The sequence below is a fragment of the Zosterops lateralis genome, assembly GCF_965231275.1.
Source record: "Zosterops lateralis genome assembly, chromosome: 5".
In the NCBI taxonomy this organism is placed as follows: domain Eukaryota; kingdom Metazoa; phylum Chordata; class Aves; order Passeriformes; family Zosteropidae; genus Zosterops; species Zosterops lateralis.
Window position 1 is genome coordinate 62,016,078 of NC_139766.1, and position 23,891 is coordinate 62,039,968.

General features: G+C 41.1%; 1 protein-coding gene and 1 long non-coding RNA gene across 9 annotated transcripts in view; one reads left to right on the forward strand and one right to left on the reverse strand.

The window, feature by feature from the left end:
- Window positions 1-23,891, reverse strand: part of ARHGAP24 (Rho GTPase activating protein 24) — a 182,439-nt gene that overhangs the window by 9,310 nt on the left and 149,238 nt on the right. For 6 of the 8 annotated variants that reach the window (XM_083861560.1, XM_083861559.1, XM_083861564.1 and 3 more), the window contains 2 exons: window positions 20,983-21,105; window positions 9,135-9,342 (listed from right to left, as the gene is read on the reverse strand). In XM_083861560.1, coding sequence (XP_083717686.1) covers window positions 9,135-9,342; window positions 20,983-21,105 — 331 coding nt within the window. Of the gene's footprint in view, window positions 1-9,134; window positions 9,343-13,636; window positions 13,660-16,757; window positions 17,127-20,982; window positions 21,106-23,891 lie in introns of those variants that run through there. The other 2 variants (XM_083861561.1, XM_083861566.1) reach the window with 2 other exon arrangements.
- Window positions 15,821-17,235, forward strand: LOC310909577. Its single transcript, XR_014590108.1, has 3 exons — window positions 15,821-16,511; window positions 16,689-16,791; window positions 17,123-17,235. It is a non-coding gene; the product is annotated as an uncharacterized lncRNA (long non-coding RNA).

The following is a 23,891-nucleotide window of genomic DNA, read 5'->3' on the forward strand; positions in this document are numbered from 1 at the left end:
TTCTCATTTCATTAATAAGAAACAGAAAACGTGCACACACACCTACAATGTGCATTATTATGTATTTTCTTTTTCTTTGAAGACTTCACACATGGAGTATTTTTTTAAACTCACAGTGTCTCAAAGGGAGCCATTGGTATTTGACACACTTAAGCTTTGCTAGAGGTATGTTAATCATTATTTTGGAATAATCTGTTAAAACAGTAATGGCTTTTACTAAGTTAAATCTTAACAGGAATGGTGGGAACAACCTTAGAGTAACGTGGTGTGGTATGTCAGAAGGAAATTGATGATAAAGCACTGTATATATTTAAATTTTCACCACCTCCCAACTCCTCCAAATGAATGTGCAGAAAACATTTCTAAGTCCAACATGAGTAATTCCCAGCCCAAACTCCAAAGAGTGTTTTCTAGAGAAACTCTATGAAACACTAATGCAAACCCACATTTTTCAAGAAGGTTCAAATTCTAATCTCTTGATTGCAACCCTCTGTTGAAGAGTGGCTTGAATTCAAAACAGTGTTTACCTACCCCCCCATACTTTTTGGAGATATATATATATATATATATATATATATATAACAAATGTGGGGAACTACTAGCATGGAACTAAGTATGATTGCTCTCTTTTATGAGATGTCATATGCTAGCTCAGATTTAGCCTCTAACCTTTCTCTTCCACCTATTCTCAATTCAGCATTAATCATCTTTCTGAAGATTTTATTATTACTGGCTTTTTATTTAAACTAGGAAACTCCTCACATTTTGCTGAAGGACTTAACCACATCTTTACAGAGCCTCTTTGCATAAAACTGGAGAGGTCTTCCAAAATACAAGAATCAAACAAGTTAAGTGAGGGAAATTACTGAAGAACAATTAGAATTTGGCACACAGGTCTCTCAGTAAGGGGAGTACACAGTAACATCTTCCCTTCTTTGTACTGCCAGGATCATGCTCCATGTAGTATGCAAGAATAGTTTTACACCAGTCCTTGCTGTGGAATACTTGTTCCTGGAAGGCACAGCAGCTGAAGGATAAAAAGGCTGAAGAAAGGGAGAGAAGCCTTAAAAATTAATGCAATTTATAAACCTTTTTTTTATGGTGTGAAGTACTGTTAGATTATCATTGCAAGAGGTAAGCTGAGTGCCAAAAATTGTGGGCCTACTATGGAAAAACTCAAGAGAGAAATGGGCAAGCAGGGTGCTGAGGATGAAGGGAAGTGGGAAGTGTTGCTCTCAAATTAACTTGCTGAAGCACATGCTGTATTTACAAGTATATGGAAAGGTTTTTATAAGACGGGAATAGAAACCCAGGTCTCAATCAGCAGAGACACATATACAATATTTTAAATTAATTTTTCAATTATTACTATTTTCTAAGGCAATACCAGAGACTGCCACGAGATGGTGGGGTTGCAAAGTAAGATTTTGGAACATTTTTTTTTTTTCCCTTAGCTGGACCACTTCTTAGGATTTAATGTATCTGTACAGAAATTACCATACAGATTTGGGCAGCACAAACAAAATAAATACAGTCTGTATACACAGACATACAGCTTGCCAAGCTCTTTAACAATTAGATTTTTAAATTCTGCTTTATCAACATTTAGACAAAAGTGGTAACTTTCTTCTTTGAATGCAACTGTGGGTATAAAAATGCTGATATTTTTATAAACAATGTAACTAAAAGACTCAGAATCTGAGACTTGTTTAGACATTGCAACAGTAGTGTTATTTTTTTCACCATTTGTTTTAAATTACAGGGGAAATTTTGAAAATGGCAGACTTCAGTCCTAATGCATCTGTATTTTGTGTGTTTTAGTCCACAAATACCACTAAGCACTTTCCAGCCACAGAGGACAGCTGTAGGTTTCAAAGAAGTGCTGAACTGGAGGACTGGTAGCATTTATTTCCCTTTTTAGTCTACCATGTTCCATCCACAGCCTAAGTCAAACAACAGCACTTACATTTCTGCCCTGAGGATAATTGGTGCAGTTTTTAAAACATGGGTCTTTGCAGAATTATGGAGGACCTTTTCCTCGTGGACTTCTTTCAGTTACAACTGATCAGCTTAAGACTGGCAGAATTTCCCCCTTGAGCACTGTCCTTTCCTGCATTCCAGAATCATTACAGCTACAGAAATTTAATGATTATACCTATCTTCATATTTCTCTTGCTATCTGACTGTGTAATATCAAAGTGTTTCATGATTACACATTCATAATTAACATGATTAGAAGTATTCATTAATTTTTATTAAAATACAGTATGTCAATTCTGGCAGAAAATCCTCTGTTATCTAAATTAGAACAACTCTCATTAACCAAGGCAGACTTTCTCCAAGTGCACAATTACGAGCTTGAAATGGGAATGATAAAGCACAAAGTGGGGGAATTGAATGTAACAAAAAAAGCATCAGCAGGCTGAGAAACAGCTATTTTGGCATGCTGTGGTGGGAGGTCTGAGAAAGATGACTAGATGACTTATCTCACTGAAATATTAATCCTGCATTCATGGTGCTATTTCCAAAGGAGTATTCCCCCACTCCAGTACAGTTCATGCACAGGCATGACAAATGCAAATGTGTCCCAGCCTCTCCTTAGTCATCAGACTGCCCATATTCAAAGCCCCATTCATCTGAACTCTGTCATTAATATCTCTCATGGCGTTGCTGTTTTGACAGCACTTTCCTTTGTGATACCACAGACACCGTGGAAGTGGCTGTCAGACCGATTACACTCCCTGGAGTTTTTCACTCTCTCTACCATAAACAATATCCCTGAAGCCCAGCAGGTCACCAGAAATCCAGGCATAACCCTCACAACTCAGACAGTGTGCTCAGAGAGCTGGAGTCAGCGCTTCAGAGCACAAAGCCAACAAGCCCCTCATAAACTCCCCGAGAGGAAGCATTAATGAGGCAAGGTCACATTACACAAAGATTAATGTTGTGCCAAAAATAGCTCTAGATCATGATGGCACATAAACAGTTTGCATGAAGAACCAACAGTAGGGAACAACAAGCTGTGAGGCTGTAATTCAATTTAGGAGTCCTGGTAATAAAACAAAGGAGAACATTACAGTTTGTGTACCAGTTTGACTGATTTTGGGAGAGAGGCTTTGGTCCAGAAATTCAAAGGTCAGGTTAACTTAGTGTGCTATGTGATTTTTCTTCCCCTATGTGGGTATCTTCAAAGCATTACTCTATATAATTTTCCTACATAATGCAGAGATCTAGTACAAGCAGTCCTGTGCCTCATTTAAGTATCAAAATAACTTCTGCCTACAACTTGTGAAGCATATATGAAAGCATTTACCAGTCTAGTATAAGTTAACAACTGATCTCTATTCTTGTTTTTTTGGTTTAGACAGAGAAATAAACCAAACCTATCCTGCTCCTTTCTCCTTGTGCTCACCATTTTTGCAAAGCATGCTACCTTCCACAGTCCAAAAGGAATAGTGAAGACTGGCAGACTCTATTTCCAAGTTAGATACCAACTGCAGTAATTATAATAGCAGCCAATTTATGCAGGTTTATAAAGGCTTTAAAAACAGCAATGAAGACAGCAATTTAGGACAAAGGAAAAGACAAACTCTATAGGGAAGGATGTTAAAAACTACTCCAAAAATACAGATCCTTAAAGAAAGAGACACAAGTGCTTTCAGGTAAGGTGGGCAGAGGTCTAAGAAACAGATGGGTTCCCTCTAGGAAAAAGATCTACCAGCTCCACTGAATATACTGGTAATTACTTTCTCTTGATAGATTGTTCAGAAAAACTGTTAAATTTCTCCAAGATTTTTCACAGATTGCAGGCATATGTAAAAACATGGAAATGCACAACAAATAAACTACCTGTTCTTGTTTACTGGAAAAGAAAGCCACGAATTTTGCAACTCAGATAAGAATGCTTGAAAAAATCACTCTCTCAGACCTGGCACACAGTAACAAAATGTCAGCCTTTTTTAAAGGTGACCATGGCTGTCTAAGAAATCATTTCTCTCTGGCAAACATAGCTGCCTTTTCTTCTTTATTTTAATCAGAGCTGACAAACCAATCATTTCTGAAACTGAAATTCATGCAAAGTAACTACAAATGTTCATTCATTGCCAATAACTAAAAACACTCTGAGGACACCAAACCCAACTAAAAACACAACAGGACACCAATTAAACTGATTTAATGACCCTTGCATCACACTAGGTATGTCTCCTAATGTGTATTTAATTGCTAGACTGGGTCTTTAAGTTGTGCCATATGCAGAGGTTATTCCTGTTAGCTGGTTAGAATAAGGGCTGGAATTGGAAAGGACATGGAAGTGGGTCCAGAGGCACAGCTGATGAGAAGATTGAGAGGATCAGGGAAGAAAGCCTGGAACTGGCAGGAACAAACGGGAATTTTCACAGGCCTAAGGCCATTTGTGTTTGGCAGGAAGAAGCTTTCGAGTAAAGACTTAATTTCACATAAAAATGTGGAGTTTGGGGGATTACTGCACTTTGCCAGTAGGAAGGCATATAAAGCCCCTTCTTTGTGGGAAACTATCTGCTTCTAAACATATTCTTATGTACAGGCTTGGATCTGGAAAACAAAGAAAAATTTTACAAGTATTTTCTACTTGCCATCTGCCCAGCACCAATGCAGACTGCAGCCCCACTGAGACACGTCCCATTTCCTGCATTCACCAAAATTTTAAAGCATTCTTTGCCTCTGGAGGAAAAAAAGAATTAGGCATGTGCTCCTCCTCACCTCAACATCATCATTGTCTTATTTTGCTTCAACGATTCCAGTCATTAAATGCACAGGAACATAGCAGTTTTACATTCTGGATTATTTGGCTCCAGTGAGTATATTACCATTTGCCAGCTATCAGATACTGCCACTTAGGTATCTTTCTCTCAGCTGATGGCAAAGTTGACCAGAAGAGTAACATTTTTCCCTATGTAAAATTTTTTCCACTGTATTCTTCCTTAGAGGAATTCATACTCCTAAGAAAATGTTTCGCTAAATATGCATTTATGTGAGAATATGCATATTCTCTCTTGTGCATGCACACAAATGCTGGCAGGTGAGCTATGTAACTTTTAAACTCTCTGAACTACGTACATCAGTAACAGTTTTGAAAATTCAAGCCACACACATCAATCACATTAATTTTTTTATTAGTATTTGTTTCAGTGACATTTCAAGTATTTTTTCTCCCTGAGCAATCTTATCTCACATGTCATCTGGTAGTAATTGTGATGAACGGCAGATGGAAAGAGGCAATATAAAAAGAGAAATCCAGTTCTGTACCCCTCCTAGGTAAAAATTGGAGAACAAATCCTTATGCAATTTTCCTTACGCCATGCCATACTCTCTGTGCTAATTTCACAGAACAAATGGTCATAATTCACTTTGTGTCATTACAAATGTATGATTTGTAAAGGAGATGAGGGACTTTATAAGTAAAACATAAGCCACACAAGAAGAAAGAAGTAAATACCCCAAGGGCAAAGAAAATGGATCCCCTGGAGGGGGCAATTTTACACAGAGGTGGAGCTGTACTGGAAATACCAAGGATATTTCAAATAGTAGCAAGCATGAGTGATTGCCTAATTGCACAGCTAGTTCCTTAAAGCAAATTTCACAATATGTACAGATACATTCAGACGGAGTGAGGTATTTATTGATTTTTGTTTCTAAACTGACAGACAATTTTGAGGCGTTGTGTTTTTCTTCACACGAAACGCCTCAGCAGTTTTCAGCTGTAGCAGCTGCACCTCACCTTTCCAATACTGCAAGAAATGATGATGTTCCAGGTTTTTTAAGAGGGGGCCTGGGGTGTTGGATGTTTCAGATCAGACATAGGGTATTATCAGTCTGTGAGACTGAAAAATTTTGAACATTTGTTCCATTCTCATACACGATTTTCAGCAATATTTTGTTCCAACCTTAAGATCAAGATCAAAATTAGTAAGTGAAGGTTTTTTCCACCATGTTTTTACAACTGACTTCAGTATTGGAACACCCAGCTGCTAATTCAGGTGAGAGCAACCATTTCTCAGATATGTTTTATGTTTCAAAATTTGGCTGCATTTTCTTTTGAGTGAAGCTATTCCCCTTCTTGTTTCTAATTCGCTTTATTTGCTCTGCTTGTGCTTGCTCTGTGGTCTTCTTTGCCAAAGGGGTGCAGGCAGGAAGGCGAGAGGGGAGAAAGAAGGGCAGGGTCTCCACAGAATCGTGGAGAGCAACCGAACTTTGGGCCAAAGAGCAGATCTGTGCCTCTGAACTCCATCTCCCAGCACCTGTATGGTGATTTAAGGTGTGCAACCATCTTATAACAGAGATGACATTTTAAAGGGGTACTAACTATGGGTGTATGATCTTACCTTTGGTTTTGCTTTTAATTCTGTGTTACATATTTTACTGAATCAGCTATGAAGGCATGAAAAGAACAATTATTTAACAGCAATTTATCACACAAAAATACACACTAGCCTACACCTATTTCAAAGCATCTTCATGTGTTCTAAAGTCTTTGTCTGACTTACGTGCACTTGCACATGGAAAAAACCTGAGTATGAAAAATGGCAAACTCCTCAAACATCAGCTCTTTGTGTAAGCTCCAACACTGATGACAGCAGCCAGCCTTTCTCCCTGCCAGAGCCAGTGACCCAGCACCGTTACGGAAGTGTGACCTGTATTCCATTGTGTTCCATGCCCCAGGAACAAAAATGCCCACTCTGCTCTAACTGCAAAAACTTCTATTACTATTGGTGCAAATTAATAGAGACAACCTAGGTAGATTCCACATGATGTGACTTTTGGCTAGTAATAAATGTAATTACATACTGAACACAGTGGATCTAGAGGTTCACAAGAAAAAGTAAGTATGAATGTCTAATGTATGTGGGTTTTTTTCTTTCTCTACAGCACTTCTCATACTGTGGCCACTTTCCAAGAGCTCAGCTTGCCAAACAGGCTGCATCAAACCCAGAGCCCATGCTGCTGTTCAGCACAATGAGAAGTTACTCTAAACCAAGGTCATCACACAGGTACTCTATAAATACTGCGAAATGAACTTCACCTCAAGAGTTCACAAATGGAACAACAGGTTGGAGGAAAAAAGCAGATGCCCAATGGAAACAGTGCAGGGATCAGAGCAGAGTTTACATCTGCTTGACCTCTGGACCACTGCTACACCTGAGTCACATCTCTCAAAACTCAAATGTGAAAAAGTAAACAGGAAAAGTACCCTCTGCAAGACATGGGGACGTACAAGGTCAGTGCTGAGCTTCAGAAGCAGAACTGCAGGACCAGTGATTTATAGGCAGCTCCTGCTGATGTTTCTAATTGCTAGAGTCGAAATTACGTGCATCCTTCACAGCAGTAGCATGTAAAATCTCTTCTCCTTTTCATCTGCTAAAGCTCAGCCAGCATACCTGTTCATGGGGCTCATTAGTCTGCGCTACAGATGTTGCTGGATAACCTTGAAAAAAAAAATTACTGCAGCTGAGCCCTAGTCTCATTTGTTTGGAGTAGTTAGAACCTGTGCACTTCCTTCAAGCTGTACCTCTCAGCAGGGTGTTCAGTACATCATCTTCCCACAGTTCAGGGTGGCTTGTTTTCTTAAGCATTTCCTCCACAATTATATGGTTTACAGGCACAGAAAAAATAACCTTTTGTTTCTGCCACTTGCCTACTCTTTGTTAGACACAGACATTATCAGTAATATCATAATGTCCAAGTAAGGAAACGTACCCAATAGATGCTTCTTTACCATTTTTAAATAACCTACATGGTATTTGAACAGTGAGGGAGAAGGCCATAAACATTTATCAGCTAACACAGTCACTTCCCATAGTCCTCTGGCTCCATAAAGCCATTTACTCATCAATTATCCTAACTCACCTTCAAACGAGAAATGAATAAACCTCACAGGAAGAAGACAGCTCACTTTTCCAGAGCATTATAAATTCTCAACTTTTCTTTTAAAGAGAGGGTCAGGACTAAGGAAACTGTTGGAGATGAAAGAGCATTACAGGTGTCTGCCTTCTGTGTATCTGATGAACAAACCTTCAAGCTTAATGAATCTGCTCACTTGACAGGAACAGGGAATGGAGGCACCTAAATGATTTCCAGCAATCAGGTTTGAATTATGGCATGTTGCTGCACTAAAAGATCAAGCTACACTTTCCTTCCTGTTACTTGGATTGCTATCAGACAAAGGTCTCACATAATAAATGCAATCTGCCTCTTCCTCCTAATTCCCCCTGGGCCCACAACTGCAGTGAAGCATCCCAATGCCACTCTGGGGGTGTGTTACGGATGTCACTTTAGGGCACATGCTGAGGACAGCCACTGTTTAACAGTCTCTTGAACTGGAATTTCATGACCTTCACACTAATTCTGGTCAGAGTTAAAAGGTCTACGTGGCACTCATAATCCACTGGTTCTGTTTCTCTGACTGCACACTCTGGATGTGTCAATGCTGTCAATGTTTATAGGAAGACAGGACAAAAATCACAGGAGACTACAATTACTTACAGGAGAGTAAAGTCATACCCAGCTGTGTGAACAGGACCAGGTTTTCCTTGGCCCAGAAACTCCCATTAACTCCATAAAACTGCATAAATATTGGAATGCAAATCAGACCTGGACCCTCAAGACCACATAGGTTTGTTTTTATGGTCAGACTGACTTTTATTGTAAGACCAAAGGCCCAAAATTATAAAGAAATGCATGAAAGTATACTTCCATTCCCGTCAGTTTTATAGATAACAGAACACACTGAGATTGGTGATAACAGAAATTCTTCCTTTGTGGAACTGACTAAATGCCAGCATCACCACTGCATTTCAAATGATATTAAGATCAAGGCAACCCAGATATTTTTGATTAAGCCAAAACATTAGCAATACTTCTCTTAACCAACTTTTTACAAAAGGAAATTCTCCAGAAACGCTTTGAAATCAGACATCAAAGCCAGAACAAAAAAGAAGACATTTCAGAGCGGTAATAGGAAACACACAGAGAAACCTACAAAAACATGTCATTCTATCTGCTGCTGCCATGTGTTTTACAGCACTGTGGGTCAGCCAGCCCGGCACACCGCGTCCTGCCTGGGCTGCGGGGAGTGGGGAACAGCTGGAGGGTTTTACCTGTCAAAAGAAGGCTTTTCTCCACAGTCAAAGGCATCCTGCAGCTCCTTGACGAGGTTGGCCTGCCCAGGCAGTCGGAAAAGGCCCTCTTCCTTCAGCCCCCGCTGGCGGATGAAGTCCACGCACTGCTCCACCAGCATGGGCGCCAGGCGGTTCCCATAGCGCTTCTCGTACCGGACAGTGTCTTCCAGCTTCTGCCCAAAAATACCTGCACCAAAGACAGAGCTCTGGCTCAGCTGAGCGTCATAAACACATCTCAGGAGCCCACACCTTCTGTTACAACCCATGCAATTTGCAGGTCATTGAAATGCCTGGACAATTAACCCAGTACTTTCCTAAGAATAAAAATACTCCATTTCACCATTGACACTCTTCTGGAAATACAGTGCTGATATATTTTCCAACAATGCTCAAAAACATTATTTAAAATGAAACACTGTAAATTTTTTGTGAGACACAGAAATAACACAAACAGGATTTTCTGTCATAAAACTTCTGATTCAAAAGTGATGCACATCTCCATCTTTTTTGGTTAATGCCTTATTATTAACCACCTTTTGTATCAGTTCCAAAGACATATAAACATTATCTGTACACAGGGAGGGAAAATATTTACAAATGTAACTCAGCATTTTGTTGCTGCTAAATGAAATTATTTTGCTCTCTAAATAGACAATGATAAATCCATTATGTATTACCAACTGCATTATGACCATCTGCTTTAGCAATAATAAATTTTGGGTAGGAAAAGAAGTTCCTGACATGAAGGGTGAAAATATGTCAGATGAACTGCAGGAAACCTGAATTTGTCCTTAAGCTCAGAAAAAAATGGAGGGTTTTTGACAGAATTAATTTCAACCCTGATCTGAGGGTAGCAAAGCTACCACTGGAACGACAGCTACTTTTTACAGCTTATTTTGCTTCTCCTTTCAAAGCGCAGAGCAGCACAATAATGTTCAGGCATGTCATCTGTGCTGGAAGCTCTCTCCTGAGACCAACTCTTGCTGAACAGAACTAGGGCTGAAGCAAGGCAATCCAATTTCTATATATAGCAAGACAATGAATAGTTCTAAGGCAGTCACGATCAGAAATTAAAGACCAAATGACTACTTCGCTTTTGCAATGACGTACACTGTAAAGTATAAAAAAAAAAAGAGGCAGAAAATTGTGCCCTTCACTGAGCACACTGTTCCTGCTGGCTTAAAAATATAAAATATTCAAGAAGAAAAACAGTGTTGTTTTGGTTTGCTTTTTCTAAAAAAAAAAAAAAAAAAAAAAAAAAAAAGCCCAAAATTGAGCTAGACAGCTTTTGATTTTGACCTAAAAACTTAATTCACCCCTAGATTACAATTCAGGTTGAAGCATCCATCCAGGTAACCTTTAATGTATACATTTTTCCTTTAACAGAAAGGTAACTTACACCTCAGCTGTAGGTAGGACAGCTGCCCTGCAAATGCTCAAGCATGTAGGGCAAGTTTCAAGTTAATCATATAGAAAGTCTGGGGCTTGTAGTTAAAAGCAATTATTTTTACTGTAGCAGAGGAACAAAGTGGAGAGAGTAAATGATGTCCTGCTAAGACATCCAGAGAGTCTCTGAGATGCAGTGTATTTCATGATTTCCATGGTACCCACACTTGAGGATGCCAAAACCAGCAGTAGGTAGGTGAATGAACATCACACAGTCACTCTTTATTAGTTCTCTTTTTTTTCATGCTGTAGAAAACCCAAAGCCAAACAATTAGCATTTAAAGAAGAAATTTTTGTAATTTCAGGGTCAAGCTTAGAAGAACACTGAGTGATGTAGCATCCACAAGGTTCAGGGCCTTGAGGCTGGCAGAGGAGTTAAGTATGCTAGGTATGTTTTTTTAATTCTTGCATATCTTCCTAACCTCCTAAAAGTGACTATGGGGATGGGAGCAGTACTAATTGAATTTGTGTTTCCTGTATTTTTCCAAGTTAAGAATTGCAGCTGGTCAACATAAAGAAAATCCTCAAGTCCTTCCACTTGCTACATTCTCCTTCTCAAAGGAGTGGAATTAAGGAGGAAGGTCTCCTGAAAGTCACTTAAGGAATCTGTGTGATTATGGGAGTCTGGGGATTTTGAAGTTGTTAATATATGAGAAGGCTGCACTTCAGTGCCCCCAGGTCTGCCCCTTCTCCCAGTTGGAACAAGCCCCATTTTCTCTGCTCCTCCTCAAAGGGCAAGTGCTCAACCCCTTAGTGATCCTTTGCTCAACTCACGTTAGTATTATCTCCACCTCCTGGTTTTGGTGGGTTTTTGTTTATTAAAGGATACAATTTTTGAAATATGATCTAAAAAATGTTAACCAGAAGACACTTCGCTCCTTCTAGCTTTGCTAGCTCTGCTCCTGCTGATACTGCCCAGACTACTGTCAAACCTTCCTTGCTGCCAGGTCTACTGCTGGCTCATGTCCACCCAGGTCCCTTCCCCAGAGTTGTTTCCTTGAGGTTATTCCCTCCTGGGCGCAGGACTGGCCATCCTACTCCAGTTTGTCCTATGAACATACAGCCTAAGCCTCCTTGTAAGAATGCATGAGATGTCCTGGTTTTAAACACAAGACTTTTTGCCTCTTTTCAAACAAAATACGACAGGATATTCCAATTATACCACTACCATGTACACATAATTAAAATTCATGCCCACTGACAGTACAATTAGCAGGAATAAGCTTTCTCCTACTGGCTATATCTTCTTCTCACCATGCTAACTTTCTTTAATCAGTAATGTGCACATTGCAGCTTCCATTTGTAGGAGAAAGTTCTTAGACCTACCAGAGTGCTTTGGAAGTCCTATTAGTAAATGACATTACAGTCAAAATATATCACTTTCTATTAATACATTTTTTGGATGCTGCCCTTTTTCTTAGTTCATTTTAAAATTGGTTTTCAAAGCACATCTAATAGATAATGAATAAAATCAGAATAAGGGCATTTTGTGCAGTGGAAGCAAAAACCCTAACTATGTTATAATAAATTACTGATGCACCACAACATAAAATGTACTGAAAACAGGTGGGAACCAGAAAGCACTAAGATGCCTGTAACTGGAATTAAACACTATTTTTCAATTTGTTTGGCATTGGAATTAATCTCAGGCAGGCTTGGGTTGGCGTCGAAGTGTAGGTTGAACAAGATTCTTCAAAGGAAGCATTACCTCCACCTAACAAACATAGAACACTGCACCAGGCAGCACTTGGCCATGAAATGAATCAGTTATGATAAGCCTGCACAAATATTGACTTGAAATTACAGACTTGCTGATGCCTTATGGCAAAGGTACTCTGTTGCCAGGGCAGAAGGGGCAGAAACGTGACAACTCTGCTTCCACATCATGTTACCATAGCTTCTACCTGGCTCATCATCCTTCTGATGTCTCCTGCGTAAGGTGTACCTTCTTCCACTGCCCCCCTCTAATGCTTTTAGCCCTTCTCATGCCACAACTAACTGCCACAGAGATGCTGCAGATGAAAAATCTACAAGCATTAAGAGGCTGACTATTTGGAAGCAAAGGCATTCCTATGAAAACTCCATAACATTTGGCAGAGAAAATAATGAACACTATTGGCTATAATCAGTAACTACTTACACCTCCTTTACAAAGAAGAAAGGAAAAGACAGTCCAAGTTATGGAGACTAGATTATAACCAAAATGACAGAGATAGTTTCAAATGCTGTTTCGTAAGAATAAATTTCTACTACTAAACAAGAACATCTGTTGCAGAAGGAAGTAAAAGAGAGTCCTCATAACTCATGTTGTGATCCAAACTCAATTGGCTCCTCCTAAATCTCAATGTCTCCAAAATCCAGAAATGCACAAGAGGTGACCTGTGGCTTGGTCTATCCTTGGAATAGGGTACCAGAGGAGAAACAAATCAACAAGAAACCATGAGATTCAGAATAGCACTGGTTTGGCTTCTCCACAGCTGGTGGAAGGCAGGGAAATGCACAGGATCCAGTTCTGACCAGTCATTAGATTTAATCAGCAGAAATGCTTTTTCAGAGAGCCCTTGCAGGTCTGTAAAGCTATATCCAATTAAGCCAAGATCACGCATAACATCAAAGAGGAAAATCACATGCTAGCAAAGGGCATGCTGAGCAGTTATTCATTAACTAGAACATTCCCGTGGCAGAAGTTTTGTAAACACTTTGAAAAACTGAGTTTCCACGCTAAACAGATACCCAGAAACCTTATGAAAAACACCACAGTGCTATATGCAAATTCTGCGTATGTTCTTCTCAAGAACTGTGGAAGCACAGTGGTTATTCTTCATGGTACATATCACTGTTAGAGTACAGCTTTAAAATCTAAGAATACCATTAGTCAATGATTTCCTCAGCTAACTGAACACAGGTAGGCATCACATCTGAAGTCCATGGACTTCTGACTCAGGAGGAAAGAAGGAGAAAAATCTAGGTGACCATTCTGCCACTTTGCTCCACAAGGAATGGCTTGAAATAAGGAATATCTCAAAAAAGCCCACCTGCAACTCTAGATCTACCACAGCACACGCATTCAGCGAGCCAGGTTTCAGACAGCAAAAGGTACTGAGGGCTGATGTTTTCATAGACGGCCCACACCTGCACATGTGCAGCAAAGGATCACAGGATCATGGTGTTTCCAAAACAAGTTCTGGTTTCATGGGCTGTACTGATCAAAAAAGGTCAGTTAAGGTTAAAGGTAAACTCAGCTTAGAATCTGGATGAGAATTTTAAACAGCTCTTAATTCTTCATCAGTAATTCATTGACAGAAAATAACAGATCAGATGAATGGCTTTCAACAGTGGGGCTGGGAACAAAGGTCCTGGAATAACACAAAGAAGTTGCTGTCATGGCCACATAACACCTAAAAATGAGGTTTTAATTATTATTTCCCATCAGTTTTCTGCTCAGATGTTCCCCAGCAGTAAGTGCTGTTTTGAGGGGATCAAAGACAGGGAGTATTTTCTTAATCTACAGAATTTTGTAATGTACATGAAAGGAAAAACTCCACCAAAACCAGTGGTAGCAGAATTTTGTTCTGCCTGAAAAATTTTCTTCTCTTCAAGACTTCTTCCAATCCCAGAGTCAGTGTGATGCTGGCAGTAGAGAAGGCAAGATAAACCCCCACCCTGGAGTTTAGAACATTTGCATACACTCTTGTGAAAACAACTCTGATGTAAGAGCAGAATTAGATACAGGAAAGGAAAGGAGACAACCTTGAAAACATCACCAGGAACTTGTCACACTTGATGACATCAGAGCCTGCACTATTTCTCTGGCCACAGCCAATGCCTCCAGAACTCTGCCCACCCAAATTCACCACATTATTGAATATTCCCACCATTGCATGCCTCCTCAGATACTGCTTTCTCCACTGACCCTGCACGTTCTCTGTGGAAGTTCCTGTGGTGGTAGTTAAACAGAAAGCATCTGCTTCAAGCTAGAGCTTGAAGATGTTTGGCTCTGTCTCTGTTCAGATGCTGCCCTTTTGAGCTTTGATTTCTCCCATGACATGACCCTAGAGGTCTGGCATCTCATTTTTTGGTGCCAATCACGGTGGAACTTTGATGTGGATTTCCAGAAAGGGTTCTATACCTGGTACTATTGGTGAAGATGACGTCATGAGTCTCTTGTATTTCTTGCCATGACTAGCCAGTTTTTTTTAGCTTTTTAGGGTTTTTAGCTTTTTAGGTTTTTTAGCCAGTGTTAATTTTATTTTCTGCATCATGTTGCACAGCTTAGATCTAATTGATCTGCTTTATGCAATTATGGATTAGGCTTTACAGAAGGCTAGTTTTGCCTTTTTTTATACTTAGGTATACAATCTGGAAATGAAGTTGCAATAACTCAGTAAACCAGTTAATAAGACAAGTGTAGTTAGCCTAATGTGCCAGTGCCACCACAGTAAGGGCTTAGCTGAGTCCAGTTAATGTCCATCTTTCTGTTGACTTCAGTGGGACCTGGACCAAGTTAAATACATGCCCCAGCATTCTGCAGCTCTGATTTAGGGACCTTGACAGAAAATGTATATAAGAAAGCAACTGTCTATAAGAAAACAAAATATATAGAGAAGAAAGCAAATTAGCAGCATCACCTTCATCACTCTGTCCTCTGCCCCAAGTGCTGCTGCTTCACTTGGGAGTTTTAGATACGGAGAGTTTCTGGTATCAGAACATATGAGGGAAGAATCAACAGCTGAAGCTCGTCTTGGAGCAGCTAAGGCTGTACCCTGACACAAAGGCAGCTGTCTGCAAAATTATCAGTTAATCCTTTATTCAACTTCCCAACATTTCTCAAATAGTTAAGGCTATAAACGAGGCACAGGCAGCTCTAATTCACACCGACACCTTGAAAGGTAACACACATGCACATCCTCCTGGCCAGCCTCCAGCAGGACTGAACTCTAGGACCAAGGGCCTTGGGGAGGGGGGTGCAGGGGGCAAACAGCTCCCAGTGCTACCTCAGCTGCAGAGGATAGCTGATCTCTGCAGCAGTTCTGCAGTGAGCCCCTCGCTGGCTGGTTCCAAGACATCGCCCCTGACTGCCTGCTCGCCAACCCTCGAAAGCAATGATGTCACTACACTGCTGCTGAGGCTTGGGAGCAAAGAGCTGCCTGGGCTTGTAAAAGGGCAAATGGCAACACGGAGGAAGAGCTGAGGAAGGAGCAGCAGCAGAAGGTGACAGAATCTGTATTATTTGTACACATTATTTGCATAATTCATAGAATAAATTCTCACTCTTCAGAAACACACGACAATTTAGCCCTCTCACTTGGATTTCTCAGTCCAGCAGAGCTTTCAAAACAGCACTTATATCCATCCTCTTATTCCCCCACACAAAGTTTTTGTCCTTGTCATGGAAACAGTTTCTCCCCACCCATCCATCCCAAGTGCCCTAGCACTTTACTATCACTCATTGTATCTGTCTCAGACATGTGTTTCCCTTTCGGTGCTTTCAGCTGACATATTATGACATCCAGCCTCCTCTTTGCCCTCTTACCCCGAGTATTTCCATGCTCTGCTTCAACAGGAGTATGTGCAACGCAAAACAAAACTGCTATAAACCCCTCTATGCAGCAGGTGAAAAGGCAAATGCAGGCTGCAGGGCAGCACGATGAAATGGCAATGCAACCCTTGCACCAGGACAGTGCATTGTAGAGCCACACTTCATTCCATCAGAAACCTCTGAAATCAAGGACTCAAGCTTCCACACAGATAAACATTTATCACCTTGCTTTGCTCCCTCTCTTCTCCCTCCCTCCTCCCACACAAACAAAATGCAAATATAAACTCTTTTTCCTGATGTTTTGCCAAACAGGCAACTCAGAGCATCACAGGTCTAATTCCCTCAGTGTTCTCACTCAATTCTGCTCAGAGGTACCGCAATAATCTTGTCTCATTCCACCTCATTCCTGCATTCATGGGCTATTATGTAGAGGAGACAGTATACGCCGGCCAGCTACAAACAAATGAACAAAGAAGTAAATAAATCATTCGTGGAATGTTGGCATCTGCATTGTTTAATGCCTTTTGTTTCTCTGCCCCTGCACACAGAGCCCCCTGGACTCCTCAGAAGCCATGGCTTCACCAGCACAGCAGAACACAGCGACAGAACAGACCTACCTTTGCGGAAACTAAAACACCGCTTAATTCTCCTGTAAGTAGTTTTAGGGATGAAGGGAGCTGCTGCTAAGGCACCTGGGCTGCGGACTCCAGCATTTCTGTCTTCAGGCATCATACAGGCCAGAGCCCCCACGTCCTTCCAAAGCTCTCTACCAGCAGCATCCAGACAAAACACCACGATTACTCATCCTTACTGACTGCTGAGGAGTTTTTGTAACAGTGTATTTTCCTCTGGAGCTAGGAGATTTGTGGTCTTCTAGATCTTGGGTAGGGCTTGAAACGATTTTGATGTTCTCTTCCCTGCTTCAGTTTTGCTTTGGGGAACAATTTCCTTTCATCTATTTCCTTTTGTTTATTTCCTGCAGTGAGACAACTGCCTATTATGCAATGTCACAACAAAAGAGTTTCAGCAAAAAGATGTATCTTCCATCCAAACAGAAGTGCCTGCACAGATAGAGAGGGAGAAAGACCTCTTCCTCCCGGCTGGAGCAGGAGGAGGCTGAGTGGCAGAGACTCTTAATTCCACAGGAAAAGCTCAGCACTGTTCAAGGGGAAAGAGAAGAACAATACCAAAAAGGCCACGGAAGAATCCTTCAGGATACAACACTCCTTGCTGGCACCCTTTCTTTCTGCAACCGAGAAGCGAAAATAACAGTCTCTTCGCCCGAGAGGCTCTTTGTCCATACCAGATTCCTCTCAAAAGTCCTTTTATACGGCCAGCTCCTCGTGCGATGCTCTCATGGGCTTCTCTCGCTTGTTTTATTGCCTTCCAACTACCAGGAGCCCTCTTGGGAGAGGCGCGTCAGATGCGGCAGCGGCGCATCCTTGCCGGCAGGATCCCGGGAGCTGCTGAGGAGCCCGTGCCTGCAGCAGGGGATGGATGCTCTGGCCGGCAGCAGGGCTGGCCGGCAGCAGGGCTGGCAGCAGGGCTGTGCTGCTCCCTGCCTGCGCGCAGCAGGTGCGGGGAGGACGCGGCGCGGCAGCCGCAGCGCAGGTTTGTGTCTCCTCGGGTGACTTTGAGTTGACTTCAGGCGCCTGTCATGTGCGGCGGCTGGGAGAGCGAGCGGGCTGTGCCTGGCTCCTGCAGGAGGTGCCAGACCTTACACTGCTACCCCTGCTAAAATGCTCATGCTCCTTCTTCTCGCGTCCTCCCTCCCTCCCCCCCCCCCTTAGTTGCAGGCTCTGTAAAAAATTGCCTTTTTAATCTAATCAGGAAGGGAATTTCATGTGCAAACAGGCATTACATGCCCTGTCTCATTTACATTTCTTTTCCCTTTCAGATTTTTTTTTCCACAGTCACCTTATTCTTCTGGTGCAAAAACAACAACCTGTTTCTGATGAGCTTAGCAGATTCCCACCTGCCCCCCCTCCCACCTTCTCCTTCTAGCACAGGTTAACAAATAACAATTTAATGATACGGTTAATCATTTACAGAGCTCCTCACTCTGGTACCAGGAGTCCTCTCCCACTGGCAGACAAACTTTTAAATATTAGTGGCTCAGCAAGGCTTGTACACATCCGCTGCACACACACATACAGAGCTTACTTACAATGCTTAAAAGGACCAGAAAATTCACATGTTACTCAAAGTGGCACTTGACTTGTGTGACACCAGGCTATTGTGGTTTACCATTAAGTACTGGAAATTCAGGAAGCTGATACAAAACTAGTGTTTTGATTAGTTAGCTGTCTGAAATAATTTTGTGTTGGAAGTAATTACTTGTAACTGGCTAGTAATCATCTTATGATTGCAACTTTCCTGTGTCTTTTTTACAGCTATTATAATATGTAAAACCATTTCTAACTTCAGCAGCTACAGATCATAAAGGCAGGCTCTTAAGACATCTCAAGTCAGAAGTGCCTGTTTCAAGAAGAGTTAGACTGTTGCAGGAGCTGTAGCAATATCCACATAGCAAATGATAATAAAAACACAAATGTGTCTGGTCATTCATAATTACAACACAGTTAACAGGATTTATTTATACTTGTTAAGATACCTCTGACTATCAAGTAGTTAAAAAAATGGGGGACATGTTGGAATCTCAGTTCTTAACGGTGACACATCCCAAGGTACTGCCTTTGCCTTGTTATCACAGTCAAACCCTCTCCATGAACACCCTAAATTATGTTCCAGCTATTTTCGCTTTTTCCAGGGCGTTAACTGTTTGCTTCCCAATACAAACAACCCTGAATCAGTATACTTGCTCAAGAAACCCAAAAATAAAAATAAGAACATACTTGGAAGTGTTTTAACTGCAAATTAATTGAAGAGGTAATGCAAGGACTGCAACCCTCTACTTCTATGCAATTCAGCAAGCAAAATCCTCAGCGAGGTGCTTCCTTCAGTAACTGGCATTAAACATTCCTACAACAATGATGGTGTCCTGAGAATTTTCTTGGTGGCTGGAAGGATTCCCAGCTGCAAATCAGAAATAGCTCTTGCCCTATAAAAGCAAATGAGGAGCTGGTGAAGAAAGCACAGGGTCAGGACTTGAGAGATTTGGTTTCTATTTGTAACCCTCTGTTCATTGACTTGGGCTAGAATTCCGTTTCACCTAATCACAGCTCCCTGCCTGTGACATGTAGAGACACCTCCACTTGCAGAGGAACAGCGAGGCTGCCTTTCCTTATTATCTGCCACAGAAAGATACTGTGGTGCAGGAAGCCAAGTGCAAAAACCCCAAAGATACTCTTGGAGAAATCCACTTCTGCTAAGCCTCCAAATTTACTACTGCCACAGCAGCTTATACTGCTACTGGACTGGAGTAAGAGAACACTGAGGAGCTCAACACAAGGCCTACTTTCTGAAGAGAAAGCTGGGGATGGATAATCTTTGTGCTATATAAAAACCCAGGTTTCTTACCTAGCCTAATTATAGAAGGCTGGGCTACTCATACCTTCCCTTTCCCAAACCAACTCCATATTCCTGTAGTAGTTCATGCCTTTTTAGACCAACCTTTCGCTTTGTGAGTTTTAGGGTTTTTTGATATGTTGGGTTTTTTGTCGGGGTTTTTTTAAGCATTCTAAGACCTACATTCCCAAATTCAGGACTGTGCCATCTTATGAAGATCCAGACACCAGTGACATGACTGCTTTGCAGCATCTTTTCAAGGCACATTTCCCCAGGAGAAGCCAAGGAGAAAGCAGTCATGTTTCAGAGATGCCAGGTAGGCCCTAGCTGACCAAGTCCCTCAGTGCAGCCTACCAATGAGACCAGAGTCCCCTCCTAAACACTGTGTGACCTGAATAAAGCACACAGGAAGATGAGTGGCTTACAAGAAAAGTTCTCTTTAAAGTTTCCATCAGTCTCTCCCTCCTCCCCCCCGTGTTCTATCCAGCAGTTAGAGAAAGAAGTCAGCAATAGGAGTTCTCAGTGATAACTGCACTTCTTGATCGTGAAAACAGCACTGGCAATCCTGCCCCCCTGACTTTTTTCCAGCAACTTGCAGACAAGAATAATCATTGGCTGCAATAGAGGTGGTGTTCCACTGTAGGAAAATATTTCTGTCCTTAGACTTAGAGATTTGAGAGCCCCAAGGAACAGACTGATTAACATACAGACATTTTGTGTTTAACATTTTGTGCATTTTGTACATTAACATTTTGTGCAAGTGTATCAATCATACTTGTATTATAATTTAGATATTATCACCAGAATAGTAATGATGAAAATTATTACAGTAATTTGCAGCCCATTCAACATAAGAGAGCATTTTTAAAAGACAACTAGACTCCCAAGGATAAATTTTGGTCCAGTGCTACTGAAATCATTGGAGATGCCAATCAAATTCCCACACTGTTATTGCTAATATTCTGAGGCACAGCTTTATATAATACTATTACTGCTCTTAGCTGTCACTGACAGGAAAATTGCTGACAGCTTTTTGAACAGGCATTTAAGAAACACCATGGATGGTTTTTCAGCTGGTGACCAAAGGAATTACCCTGCCTCTCCTGGCAGGAAAGCCGATTTCATCCAAGACCAATCTTCTGTGAAAACTTCCCCTCACACTATCATGTGCTACCCTCATCAAGGAAAGTGGTTCCAGACAGTTCAAAGTCCTTTAATTGAGCCCTCTGCATGGAAACATGTTCATTCCACTTTTCTGGAAAGATCTCATTCTCCTCTTTACTTCCAAACTCTGGCTGTGACTCAGAGATAACAGAAGAAGCCCTGGGAGCCTTTGTGTGTCTGTGAGCACTGCGTGTTCCCTCAGTGACTCACCTCCTCCAAAGGGGGCCCATATAACCCTGCGGATGGATCTCACCCAATCCTCCATGTCATTCTGCGTGCTCGCCATGAGTAGGTAGGTCTCATGATTCGCTGTCATCCGCTCTCGGTCTCCTCCTGCAAGACAAGATAATTGCCCTTAGGGACCCTTTTGCTTCCGTGCCCAGCCCAGCTCCTGCCAGTCTGACTGCTGGAAGCCCCAGCAGCAGCTCCATGGCAAGCAGACATGGATACTGTGCAGTGCAGTGCTTGCTGTCAGACATGGCATGAAAAGAAGGTCCTGTAAGTACATTCCTCATGAGACAGTGAGAAGCTGTCATGCTTCCAAAAGGAAATGAGAGGATAAATGTCATCAGTAAACAAAAACAGCCCCATGCTGTTCCAAGAACCACAGGGGCCTGCACTAATCTGTAACTTGATACACACACTGGAAATTTTGCAGCAGTTACTGTACCACGATGGAGAGAATAAACGCAGAGACTGATAAGGGTGCTTTGAACAAGTGCGGATGACTCCATTCTTATTTTCAGGAACACACTGTGCCACATTCAGGGCAGTAACATTTGATACACCCAAGTGTTGCTGTGACTCCCTAAGGAGAAGGCAGACGACACGGTACAACCCGCTGCTTTGGACGGGTCTGATGAGGATTAGACTAAGAGGGAACACACTGCCTTTTTATCCTTTCTTTAAAGGATGGGCCCACACTAAGAAGATCAAACCAGAATTTGGCTTGCCACAGCTCCATGTTTTCAGACTTGTCGTACTGTTTCATTTCCATTCTAAAAAGTACCATGTTAGTGCAAGGGCACTGGGGATTCAAACCACCTTTCCAGCACTGCAGAATGCCAAACCCTTCCAGAAAGAGAGTGGCATTTTGACACCCTTTCACTGAGCCAAGGGCACACACGAGTACTTCACACACAAATGCAATGCACCTAGAAATCCTGTCAGTCCTGTATTCACATCTTTCCAGCTTCTTACATTCCCATTTTTTATCCTAGTGATATCTAAAGTAAATATCTCTGCTCATTACAGCAGGAATACTGCTCCTGGAAGAGTGCCATGCTTAGTGCTGAGCATTGAAACAGCTAGGTTTTTAAAGAGAAATTTCTTAAGGACTAGAAAATCCTGGCACAAGTATTCTGAACTAATCTACTCCTGTAGACCATGCTTTACAGAACTAGGACACACAACTGCAAAAGGGACATAAATGAAACTTGATGAATGCAAAAGCTAGGTATTGGCAGATTCCACTGAAAATTTATTCTTAAGGATTGCATAATTATTCAAAACTTAAATTTTAACTTGGAAGTAAACAGAGATTCAGGTTTTCTACAGTGAAAACAGCCATTCATACGCCCTATGATCCCAAAAAGGCATCAAAACAAATAATGCAGCAACCTGAACTACAGTACATTTTAAACCAGACCAGAGTTTAAAAGTCTAAAGAACACTGGGGTTTTTTTCTAAGATATTGTAAGGATGTACCTATGTTAAGTGTCAATACTAGAGAAATATCAAGGTGGTTCTTTTCTCTTTTTTTAATCTTTTCATTGACTAGCCCAAGGTCAAAACACAGGTCTTACTTCTGTTCTGTGTTCCATCCCTTTTACCACAGAGAATGAGGGTATGGGGATAGGGAAGCATCAGAATCCCAGGCCTTAGCACTCCCCATCAACCCTGCCCTGCAGAAAACACACAGTCAGGTTCTGGCAATTTGCTCCCCATTTTTACTTTTTACACAGCCATTTTGACCAGAACAAGGACAGATCTCTCATTCAAGGACAAAAAGGAGACATGATACCATCTTCAGTTTACTTCAACAGGCCTATTTTACACATCATCTAGAGCTCTCACCCTAAAAAGAGCAAAAAATAAGGATAGAAGCATAAAACCTCAATATATTCTCATAGCTATTAAATATAGTAGTAATAAATACAGTATAGAGAAAAAAATGCACCACAATTGAGTCCTTTCTGTGGCTTATAAAACCTGAAAAAAATTATTTGTATTATCACATTGCACTGTAGCTCGTTTTCATTTCAGAGGACTAGGAACCTAGTGGCAAGGTGCCACAGAAAAAAACCCAAAAAACATGCATAATCATATCAGATCCAAGAATAAATTTTTTTTAAAAATGGTGACATGATTTTTTCACTAAAGTGACCAAAAAAAAAAAAAAAAAAAGACATGATGGTCATCTCAGGTGCTGCCAGATTGAGCCATGTTCTTTTAATAGCCTGCATATTTAAATTCAACAGATTATATAATACTTACTTGGCAGATGATGTAGTATTTACCAAGTTATCACATTATGACAAATTGGAGGGTGTTCTCCAGATAGAGTGGATTAATCCCAGAAGTCTAGCTCGCTTATTTACAGTGTGAATTCCAGAGCAGTACTTTAGCTCAGGTAAACACCCAGTGAGCCAACACACAATCAGCCTGATTTTGCAGAGAAGGAAAACATGTTTGGTTACGTCACCTTGTTATGAGAAAGTGAAGCTTTCCTAACAGAAAGAGCTTCATCATTTTACCGCCATTTTGGATCTACTTTGTAATTCATATCCCTTTCTTTCACAACACAACATCGGCTCTTACAGGGTTCTCCTACTGTTGCATTAATGGAGATACTATTCATTAATTAAAGACTCATTAAAAGTTTTTTTTTGGGACACCATTTTACTTGGATTTGTGTTGTACTGCAAATACTAATTTTTAGTGAGACTACATTTTAAATGCAAAATTTACAAGATGAGACAAGAAGAAATGACCATGATTTGGGAAAGAAGTCACCTCAGACAAGAAATATCAGAAAAACAAAAATAGAATTAGGACCTTTCTGAATCTTCAGTAGGTTTGCAGGACACTTGTGAAAGACATTGTTTGGAATATCCACT